Source organism: Parambassis ranga, chromosome 15 (genome assembly GCF_900634625.1).
Source record: "Parambassis ranga chromosome 15, fParRan2.1, whole genome shotgun sequence".
NCBI lineage: Eukaryota > Metazoa > Chordata > Actinopteri > Ambassidae > Parambassis > Parambassis ranga.
The window spans coordinates 22,020,041-22,031,774 of record NC_041035.1 but is presented as its reverse complement, the minus strand read 5'-3'; the positions used below and the strand labels follow the sequence as shown (position 1 = coordinate 22,031,774).

Here is an 11,734-nt window from a genome sequence, read left to right as displayed (position 1 = left end):
GAGGAGGCCCGCAGCGCTGCCCGTGTCTGCAGCAGGCTCTCGGTACTCTGAGGTCCAATATCACGGCGTGTCCGCACAGTTCGGCGTGATGTCGACTTGCATGTCCAGCTGACATCAATACACGACAATCGACCGTCCGCACCGCCCGCCGCTGGACCTCACGAGCGTCGTTATCCGTTTTACCGTCAAAACACCGAAATCACGTTCAACACAAACACTTACGATTCGGCCCGCAGCGGTGCCGCTTCGGTCGTGGGTGTCTGCTGGCCGAGGTTCCGAGTCGCTCGTCGCTGTCGCACCTCTGTCACATCCCAGCCCGAGAGCAGTAGCAGCACGACGGCTAACGACGCTGCTGCGGGGCGGAGCGGCGGAGCGGCGGGAGCGGCGCGTCTCCAGGCAGAGTCAATGTGACGCTGCGGCGCAGAGGCGGCAGGCCGCCCGGACCCGCTCTGCTCTGTGATTGGTCAACGTCCTGCGCAGCCTCTGTGTAGCTGGTTCCGTCCTTTTAAATGTCGCGAGGTGTCGTGAAGTTTCAGTTTGTTACAATAGTGAGAACCGAACCTGACACTAGTTCTGAAGGAGTGAGGGGGGGCGTCATCTTCATCAACACCGTCCATATCCTCCTCATCCTCAGTCACATGGCTCCTGCCATCTACCAGCATTTAACAGCATCATCCCAGACACAGCAGGACCTCTGGACCTCCACAATAAGCACATGGCTCAAGAACCTTGGTGTGCTGAGCTCGGTGCATCCACAGCCTGTGTTCTGATCCACTGTCCATCATAAAGACTGAAACCAGCTCCAGAACTCTGTGAAGCTGTCTGCACACAGCTCAGTGTGCTAAAGCTAAGGAACACACCGAGCACAGCCAGCTCCACAGGCCCAGGGTGGAGAGTCTCCACCTCCAGGCTCCCTCAGACACACACACAGACAGACACACACAGACACAGACACACACACACACACAGACACACACAGACAGACACACACACGCAGACACACAGAGACACACACAGACAGACAGACAGACACAGACAGACACACACAGACATACACACACACACACAGACACACACACACACACACACACACAGACACACACAGAGACACACACACACACAGACACACACACACACTCACAGACACAGACACACACACAGACACACACAAAAACACACACACACACACACTCACAGACACACACACACACACACAGACACACACACACACACAGACACACACACCACACACACACACACAGACAGACACACACACACACACACAGACACACACACACAGACACACACACACAGACACACACACACAGACACACACAGACATACACACACACACAGACACACACAGACAGACACACACACACACACACAGAGACACACACAGACACACACACACTCACAGACAGACACACACACAGACACACACAAAAACACACACACACACACACACACACACTCACAGACACACACACACACAGACACACACACACACACACACAGACATACACACACAGACACACACACACACAGACATACACACACAGACACACAGACACACACACACAGACACACAGACACACACAGACAGACACACACACACACAGACACACACAAAAACACACACACACACTCACAGACACACAGACACACACACACACAGACACACACAGACACACACTCACAGACACACACACAGACACACACACAGACACACACTCAGACACACACAAAAACACACACAGACACACACAAAACACACAGACACACACAGACACACACACACACAGACACACACAGGCACACACACACAGACACACACAGACACGCACAGACACTCACAGACACACACACACACTCAGACACACACAAAACACACACAGACAGACACACACACACGCACACTCACAGACACACACACACTCAGACACACACAAAAACACACACAGACAGACACACACACACGCACACTCACAGACACACAGACACACACACAGACAGACACAGACACACACACAGACAGGCACAGACACACACACACACAGACACACACACACACTCACAGACACACACAAAAACTCACAGACACACACACACTCACAGACACACACACACACACAGACACAGACAGACACACACACACACAGACAGACACAGACACACACACACACACAGACACACACACAGACACAGACACACACACACAGACACAGACACACACACACAGACACACAGACATAGACACACAGACATAGACACACACACACAGACACACACACACACAGACACACACACAGGCACACACAGACACACACACACACACACACACACACAGACACACACACACACACAGACACAGGTCCACTGTGAGTCTTGCGTCTGTCTCTTCATTATTAACCCTTGCTGACCGTGTGGTCCAGCAGCATCTTCATCATCAGATGTTTTATTTCGCAGTTTAAGACAAGAACTGAGGGCAGGGAGCTGTTAGTTCTGTATTGAACTGCAGTAAGTCTAAAGAACCAGCAGGTGGCGCTCTCTGTGCGTCTGTCTGAAGGGAACAACATGAGGCTTTCTCTCTTTACTGACACGCCATCACTGCCTATTTATACTGATTTAATGACATGTTTAACAAAGAAACAGTTAAAAATACAAAGGACCAGAAGCAGGAAGTGCTTCTAGTTCTGAAACTGGAGATCAACAGGCTGCAGACAGGAAGCAGAGTGCAGAGGAACTCCACAATAAGTCTGTGACATCGGTTCCTAATGGAGACATGAACCCACACTCACAACAGTTGAGAATCTTTAGGTCAAAGGTCACCTGATGCTCAGTCTCTCCACCATCACAGGAGTGAGGTACTGACCCTGTAAATGTGACCGTGACGTCAGAGCTGCCTATCAGCACGCTGCCAGCGGTGGGAGTGTCCTCGGCCGCAGTAAGGAGGAAGTCTATCATCAGCCTGTCAGCGTGTGACAGCTGAACACACTGGACTTTTCCAGTTGATCTGCTATTGGTTTTATTGAAATGTTGCTGTGAACTGCCTTCGCCTGGTGTTTGAAAGATTTGAGTGTAAACAGGAAGTGTTCAGGCTCCTTCCTTCCTGTTATCTTTATTCACTGAGAACAGACAAAGTGTTGATGTCAGCATCTTTTATTACTGTAGAGAATCACAGCAGGAGAGAAGTGATGACATCATAGATCTATGTGATAAAGCCCCAAAGCCCACAGCAGAGCTTCAACAAAAAACATCAACTGCTCAGACTGCAGGCTGAAACCCGAGCCTGCCAGGCTAAACTCACCCAGTCACCTGCTACCTGCCTGGACAGGAAGTGTCTGCAGCTGCATTAAAAAGCGATAAAATAAAGCTACTCTTTATCTAAAATAGTCCCAGCCCACCTCCACATTAACTCTGCCCACAGGGTCCACTGGCCCTGCTCGTCCCACTGAAGCCTCCCATCTTAGAGCTGAAAGCACTGATTACTGTTGAAGAAAAGATCAAGGGTTAAACTAATCAGTTCATTAGGCTGTGACATCACAGATCTGATTCCCTGGAGACACGAGAGTTTGATCAGGCTGCTCTGATCAGAAGAGAGAAGTGATGTCACAGACAGAAGGCGGCGGCTTTGTTATGACATTATGGAGACTGTGTGCTGATAAGCAACGAAGTGACTCCTGGAAGAGGAAGAGGAGCGTCCTTCATCATCGTCACATCTGGGGATACAGAAAATCTTCAGTCAGCCATTTGCAACACAAGTGTGTGTGTTTGTGTGTAAGACTGACCTGCACAGGAGCCCTGTGGAGCCACTTGTCTTTGTCTCCGCCCACCTTCATACAAGAAAACAGGTCGCACACTGTGGGCAGCGCCAAACGCTCCTACAGAGGAAACACCAGTTACTACTATACTCTGTGTGTGGTCTGTGGTCTGTGGTGGTCTGTGTCGGTCTGTGTGTGTGTGTGGTCTGTGTGTGTGCTGTGGTGGTCTGTGTCGGTCTGTGTGTGTGTGTGTGCTCTGTGTCGGTCTGTGGGTGTGTGTGGTCTGTGGTGGTCTGTGGGTGTGTGTGGTCTGTGGTGGTCTGTGGGTGTGTGTGGTCTGTGGTGGTCTGTGGCGGTCTGTGGGTGTGTGTGGTCTGTGGTGGTCTGTGGCGGTCTGTGGAGCTACCTGAGCCTGGTTCCTTTTCCTCAGCAGCCACTTGTCCTCTGCCTCTGCAGAGCAGGGAGAGTCTCCTGATCCTAAAGGAGGGGTTTTTTTCTTGGAGCACCCACAGATCTGGATCCAGAGGTCGCTGGAAAGGTGACAAGGAAGAAGAGGAAGGCTTCAAGCAGGAGGTGTGTTCCTCTCTGCTGGCCTTCTCCTCCTGAGGAGCCACCCAGCCAGAAAGGGAGGAGGTGGGTGTCCTGCAGGAGGAGGAGTTGCTGGGGTAGAGCCAGGCCTCCAGGATGGCTTGCACCTGTGGAGAAGTCCTGACTGTTACATTCAACAGTTTACACTCAGCTGTGATAATTCTGCTCTGTGATTGGCTGCTACCTTGTGCTCCTGCTCGCGGTGGAACAGGGTGGGCGCAGCGTTTTTGGTTAAAGGGACACCGTTCTTGTCGCGGCGCTCCTGCTGCAGCAGCCAGCGGCTCAGGGCCTCCTTTCCACAGTTCTCCTCGCAGAGGCAGTCGGCGTAGGTGGAGCAGAGCTCGTTGGCCCTGCAGGTCTGCTGGTGGGGTGCTGCCTGCTGCAGCCACGCCTCCAGGGCCATGGTGGGGGTCGGGGTGGTGGGACTGGAGGTGGGAGGGGTCTTCAGGCACTTGAGTTGACCCAGATTCTCAATCTCCACAGCCTGGCTGGTCTGACAGCAGGAGGAGCAGTCGGCGGCCGGTCGGCTCGGCTCTGCCAGCCACTCACTGGATGACCAGCTGTCTTTGAATGGCTTCAAGACCTGCCTCCACCGCTCAGCATCCGACATGCTCTCCATAGCAATAGTGGGTGGAGTGATGAGCCACTCGCTCAGCTCTTCCTCCTCCTCGGGGGTGGTGAGCTCTGACTCGTCGATCTTCTCGATGGAGAAGGAGGAGCTGGAGCTGCTGCTGCTGTTCGTTCTTACCCGGCTGACCAGGCTCTGGTCCTGCAGAAGCCATGCCTCCAGATCCCTGATCTGACCCCAGGCCTGCAGGAAGTCCACCGAGGCCAGGACAGGACAGGAAGTCTGCCAAAGACACACATCATCATCCCCTGCAGCACAGACCCAATCAGACTCTCACCCAAGTCTTCCTTACCTTCGTCTCATTGTGTGAAAGCAGCCAATCCTGAGGGTTCTTACTGGATGGATAGCCAATAGGAGAGCTGGTGTTTGAAGGATGAGCCCCCAACAGCCAATCACTGAGAGCGGAGACGTCCACCTTCTGCAGAGACAGAGTCTCAGTCAGAACCAGAGACCTGCAGCTGCAGCCTGTTATGTTCCCACTGACCTGTTTCTTAACTGTGCATGGACAACTCTGCAGCTGCTCTGTGAGGTGGGCGGGGCTCTGAGGGGGCACGCCCTCCACAAGCTGCAAAAGGGAGAACTCATTAGCATCCCGGAGAGAGAGAGGGCGAAAAAGAGGAAGTGAGCGTGCGGGCGCCACCTGTGCAGTGATGCTGCCAAACGAGGTGATGGCCTGCCTCAGAGAGCGAGTGTCTGCATGGAAACTCATGTCAGGCGTTTCCTCTGGTGTCAGACTCAGAGAAGACAACCTGCAGGCAGAGGACAAGACACATCACCATCCTCCTAATGTTCTAAGACCCGGTCTCTGGTGAGAGGCTGCTCATCCAGTCTGTATTCAGTCCAGGTGGTGGCTCTCTAGGATATTGTTAAATACTGTGAGTCGGACACAGACACACAAACGGGTCGTGTTTCAGCACATCCATTGTCCAGATTTACTCTCCCCTCTGGATGGGTTGTCGGAACAAGCACGGCGGATACAACTCGTAGTGTCCACACTCTGTATGTCACACACACTACATAAACTGTGAGCTGGACGAACTTCCAGCTGAACATTTAGTGACTATTAGGACCATTAGGAACGTTCAGTGGTCTGTTAGGAACTTTCAGGAACTTTCAGTAACGTTCCGAAACCTTTAGCTGAACTATTAGTTGAACCATTAGGAACTTTCAGGTGAACCATTAGTGGTGTTAGATCTATTAGAAACTATTAGATCTATGAGGTTGTAAACCTGCAATAAACACACGAACAAACCAAAAGCAACAAGCGTTGCTATGGCTACTCTACAAACAAAGCTACTCTACAGCTATGGCTACTCAGTTGTAGCTGCACTACAACTGCGCTTACTCTGCAGTTGTAGTGCAGCTACAACTGTGGAGTAAGCGCAGTTGCATCATTCATGTATACGTCTAACAGCCATGAACATCTATTACAGTCAAACACAGTATCTTTAACCTTCCACACCCAAATCAGCAAATAAAGTTTTCTACTGGAAAATCCTACATCCATCATCAGAAAAAGCAAAAACAGCCTTCAAGCTCAATGGAAGGATTTCTGACAGGTGCGTGTTCTGTGCATCCTGCAGGGGGCGTACATACTTCTCCATGCAGCTGGTCAGCTGGTTGTTCAGGTCGTTGCTGCTGTTGCAGTTCTGCAGTTGATGGGTTATTACGTCGAACTGACCTCTGAGCTGCAACACAGCACAAACATCCGTTAAACAAGCAGTGAACAGCGAGCAGCATCAGACCCTCGGTCAGGAGGAGGAGGCCAGTTACCCGGTGCAGCTGGTGCAGCTGCTGCTGCAAAGTCTCAGTTTTCACTTGTTCCAGCAACTCAATCTGCCCGAGCAGCCACACCTCCCTGCTGCGCAGTGCTTCCTGTTGGCGGCTCACACAGCTCTGCAGCTCTGAACGCACCTGGAGGGGAGACAGAGAGGTGAGGCGGCTCACAGCTAAACAAGCAGCTCGTCTGATTAGAGAGGGGGGAGACAGAGAGGTGAGGCGGCTCACAGCTAAACAAGCAGCTCGTCTGATTAGAGAGGGGGGAGACAGAGAGGTGAGGCGGCTCACAGCTAAACAAGCAGCTCGTCTGATTAGAGAGGGGGAGACAGAGAGGTGAGGCGGCTCACAGCTAAACAAGCAGCTCGTTTGATTAGAGAGGGGGGAGACAGAGAGGTGAGGCGGCTCACAGCTAAACAAGCAGCTCGTCTGATTAGAGAGGGGGGAGAGAAGAGAGTTACAACGATCACACAGACTCCAACTTCATGACCCTCAAAAGACACAGGAAGGAACGACCAAACAGACGGAGCACGGAGTGAGAGCCACAGACACAGCGTCTGTTCTGTCTGTGATCCTCCTCACTGCAGCCAGCTTGGAATAAAGGCTTTGTCTCCGTTTTCTCTGCTCCCGTTCTAACATGTCTGTCCACAGACAGACCCAGGACACACACAGTGTCTGTTCTGTCTGTGATCCTCCTCACTGTCCACACACAGACCATGTTTACCTGATGAGTGTAGTCCTGGAGCGGCTGCAGCACGAGTCCTCGGGCCCTCCTCACTGTGCTCCTTTATACTGTCACTCGGCCCCACCCTGCTCTGTCTCCCTCTCTCTAGTCATTTACACCTCGCCCACCTCCAACACACACACCACTGGTTTTGGCTGTGTCCACCCTGGGTGCAGGCCTGAACAAAGGCAGCGGCTTTAAGTGTTATTGGTGTTTGTCACAAACACAAGGTGAGTCAGCAGTGATGAAGATGGTGAAGATAAAGGGTGGGTTGTTCAGGGTTTATTCCATCCAAGCTATATTAAGTTACTGCCACAGAGCCAGGAGGCTGGACAAAGCCCATCACCTGACTCAGGTAAATGTTTGAGGTCATGCGGTGGAGAGCACGCTCTGATCCTCTTCAGCACGACTCATGTCTTATCAGCAGGATGTCACCGAGTGGCTTTTGGTTAATACTCAACTTTATTAGTGCACAGTTCACAGAGTCTCGTGTGAGCCTGTAAACATGCGTGTGACGCACAAAGCACACCATAAAGAACACCTGCGGCTGTTGATCCATGAACCAGAACCACCGCACAAACTTCTCTGTTCATCACTTCCTCCTTAAAGTTTTCTGGATCTGAAATTTGCTCTGCTGCTTTTTGTTTAAGACCTGGTAGGAGTCCCCCATGTTAAGAACAAGCAGGCGTTCAGCGGGCCCTGGTTTATACTGAAAGGAACCACAGGGGAAGTCCCCTCGGTGGATTCCATTCCTACCAGCTGTGAGCAGCTTGCTGACATGGTTCCCCTCTGTTTTAAGGTCGTTTCAGAAACAGGACACACACCAGTGTTACTTCATGGTAAATGTTAGAAAGCAGACACCCACGCAGCAGAGAGGAAGAGGAGAGGAGGAAGAGTCAGGCACACACAGAGGAGAAGGTCCTGACCTCTCTGGCATTTTGTCTGAGCTCCTGTTCCGCATCCATCACGCCGCTGATGGCATCCTCCAGCTGATCCTGGGCCTGCTGGCACTGCTTCAGCCCGGTCGCCACCATGTCAGCTGACGGCATCCTGACCAAGAACCAGGAAACAGAATCGAACAGGTCAGACGGGACTGACGTTACCACAGACAGAACAAAGACAGTCTGAACTTCCATCAGCTGCACAGAAAACAATCAGCTGCCTGAGAAAACAGATCATCTGCATAAATCCTCTTAAGTCACATGATCACATTTCCACTGTGTGTATTATTCATTACCTGACATGAACAATCACCAATAACTCCGTGTGCCTTTGTGTTTGTGCAGATGTGGACACAGCTGATTCAGACCAGCTGCTGATCTTCTATTGTCTGTTCCCAGTGAGCCTGACTCAGCTGACACTCACACCGTTTATGGCCATGGCTACAGTGTGCTCTGTGATTGGTCAGAAAGCTGCGGCTCACCACCATCCACTTAGATTTAACCAGTCACACCAGTGGCTGCAAACGTGTGACGCTCAGGTGCCCGTGTCCACCTGCAGGGACAGGAGCACTGGAAGATGGACTGGAGTCCCCTCATACATGTGTGTTCAGACCAAGGGGGTCGGCCGTGTTTGGACCCTGACAGGCAGCTCGGGAAGCGATTCTTAACATCTTACCGGGCCCCCTCAGACCTGAGAGGGCCCCAGGGTGCGGCCGGGCTACAGTATCAGTGTGAACAGCTGCTGATAAACACACAAGCTTTAACCCTTTAACCCTCGGCTGTCTGCAGCTTCACACAGCTTAACGCAAGAGTAAAATCATGACACATTAAAGCTGGACCGACATCCTGAATGTAGCTCCGGAATTACAGGCTGCTCATTTTATCCCCGCGTTCCTGCAGCCTGCACGGACCATCAGCTGACTGCCAGTAACCCGGGTAAAACCCAGAATAACCCGGGTAAAACCCAGAATAACCCGGGTAAAACCCAGAATAACCCAGAATAACCCGGGTAAAAACCCGTCGGTCCGGTCGGGTTTGTTGTTGTTTCTGTGCTCGGAATAACCCGCAGAGCTCGCAAGAATGAGGAAGGAAGCGTGGAGACGCGCCGCCATCGCTGCCTGCTGGGGCGCACGTACGCACTCAGACCGGAAGGGGCGCGCGCCGGGGACAGCGTGTCAGGGACGGACTACAGCCGCGAGCTCCGGCACACATTAACCCGGAGGGAGCGTGACACGCAGCGCTCACTACAAAACACTGCTGATCATCGATCTGCTGATCATCGATCTGCTGATCATCGATCTGCTGCACAGCTGGAACAACAACGTCACGCGTACCCAGAATCCGAAAGTTGTGTGAAAGTGCGCAGACAGACAGACAGTCCTTTAAAACCAAACCCCAGACAGACAGACAGACAGACTGTCCTTTAAAACCAAACCCCAGACAGACAGACAGACAGACTGTCCTTTAAAACCAAACAGCGCCTCCTTCACGGCTTCACTGGTCATTAATGTCCGATAATGGAATTCAGAGTGAGCCGAGTGACAGACAGAAGCCGCCGCTCCGCATCGTGGTAACCGGCGAACTGTGTATCAGTACTGATGTTGTTACTAACCGGTCTGGACTGACACGGAACTCCTGTCCCTCCTGTCCCTCCTGTCCCAGTTCAGTTTACTCTTTATTCGGGAGCTGGAGGTCAGTCTGTTGTTAGCTAACGGAGCCAGCTCGGTCTGTAGCATTATCGATTTCAACCACCGACGGGAGCATTACAAAACCAGGGGATCAATACTTCACTGCGGTGTGGTCCCTTATCCATACCCCTGCTCCCTTCGTACCTATGTTACGTTAGCAAACAGTCATAAATCCTCCGCCTGCAGCGACCCGTTAGCGACTGAGCGCTAACATTCACGCAGGTCAGCTGAGCTAACAGCGCTAACAGCGTTAGCTCTGTTAGCTCAGACAATCGACGCTAAAAGTGTCTTTTTACGGGCCGCACGCGACGTTACTCACCGGGAGCCCTTGGTGTGGAGCCGCGGCTTCGATGTCATCAATAATCCACGTCGGTTCAGTGACACGTTAGGACGGAAACCTCTTCGGTAAAACCGGTGTTTTCACCAACCGCTGCCCCAATGTCACAATCAGGAAAGACGGGGGCCGGAAGTGTCGCGAGAACTGAGGAGCGAGGGCGCCTCCTGCTGGTGGCCGCAGGACTCACGGTTAACCGCACGCGATGCTGACGTAGCTCAGATAGAAACATGTCTACATGTCCTCAGAGGATGTGTAATAATCTTGATGCGAACACATTCTGTCCTGGACCGAACATGAAAAACGATGATGAAAGATCAGAGCTTTTTAACTTTATTAAAGTACAAACATATAGACGTAAAGTTTTATAGCTTTTAAATGATGAGACTTTTCCTCTTTTTGTTTGGCTGCACTCATAAATTCTTCTTCAAATCTTCTTCAACAGATTCCAGACATCTGTCCGGGAGAAGCAGGACAGACCAAAACAAACGAGGAACATCCCGAACCTCAGAGCAGCGGCGCCATGTTTTCCAAAGCTTCAGGTCTATACATAAACTTGAAAAAATGTGAAATACTACCTCTTCATCCATGCGCTGAGACAAATATAGGTTCCATCCCTGTCAAAACTAAAGTAAAACATTTGGGTTTAATAATGTCTAAAGATAAAAATATGAGAGAACAATTGAACATTGAGGGGAAAATAGAAAATATGAAAAAATCTCTCAACCATTGGCTCATGAGAGAGAATCTTATTAACTAAAGCAGAAGGTTTATCAAAATTAGTATATCCTTGTCAATCTCTTTATGTCCCTCCCCAAATGATTAAAAAGGTAAATTCAATCATCTTTAATTTCATATGGAAAAATAAGACACACTACCTTAAAAAATCAATCATGGTTAAAGACTATAAACATGGTGGGTTAAAAGCTGCCGACTTTGAATCCATGACAGGTGCATTAAAGATGAACTGGATAAAAGCTTATCTGACACAACCAGATTCTATATGGTTCCACATACCAAAACATCTTTTCCAAAATGTTGGAGGTCTAGAATTCTTGTTAAGATGTGACTACGAAATAACTAAATTACCGATCAAACTTTCTGACTTCCATAAACAAATACTTCTCTACTGGAAATTGATGTTCACTCACAACTTCACACCACACAGCGCCACCTTGTGGAATAACAGAACCATATTAATTAACAGGAAGACTTTATTTAAACAAGAGTGGTATGATAAAAAGGTTCTGTATGTTGACTTGATGGATGAAAATCTGTTGCAATTTAATTC

The 11,734-nt window shown here is 50.7% G+C and overlaps 2 protein-coding genes across 2 annotated transcripts in view; both read right to left on the bottom strand.

The window, feature by feature from the left end:
* LOC114447781 (zinc finger protein 135) overlaps nucleotides 1–310 on the bottom strand; it is a 6,009-nt gene extending 5,699 nt beyond the window's left edge. Inside the window, exon 1 of the mRNA XM_028424237.1 lies at nucleotides 223–310. The gene's annotated coding sequence lies outside the window, so the exon portion shown is untranslated. The remainder of the gene's footprint in view (nucleotides 1–222) is intronic.
* A 2,834-nt stretch (nucleotides 311–3,144) lies between these two features.
* ncoa4 (nuclear receptor coactivator 4) lies at nucleotides 3,145–10,589 on the bottom strand. The gene is given in 12 exon segments (XM_028423621.1): nucleotides 3,145–3,722; nucleotides 3,792–3,884; nucleotides 4,171–4,263; nucleotides 4,265–4,459; nucleotides 4,537–5,202; nucleotides 5,273–5,398; nucleotides 5,465–5,545; nucleotides 5,621–5,729; nucleotides 6,577–6,668; nucleotides 6,754–6,894; nucleotides 8,407–8,530; nucleotides 10,429–10,589. Coding segments are annotated over 12 exon segments (1,764 nt in total). The 5' UTR covers nucleotides 10,467–10,589; the 3' UTR covers nucleotides 3,145–3,716.
* Nucleotides 10,590–11,734: the final 1,145 nt, after the last annotated feature.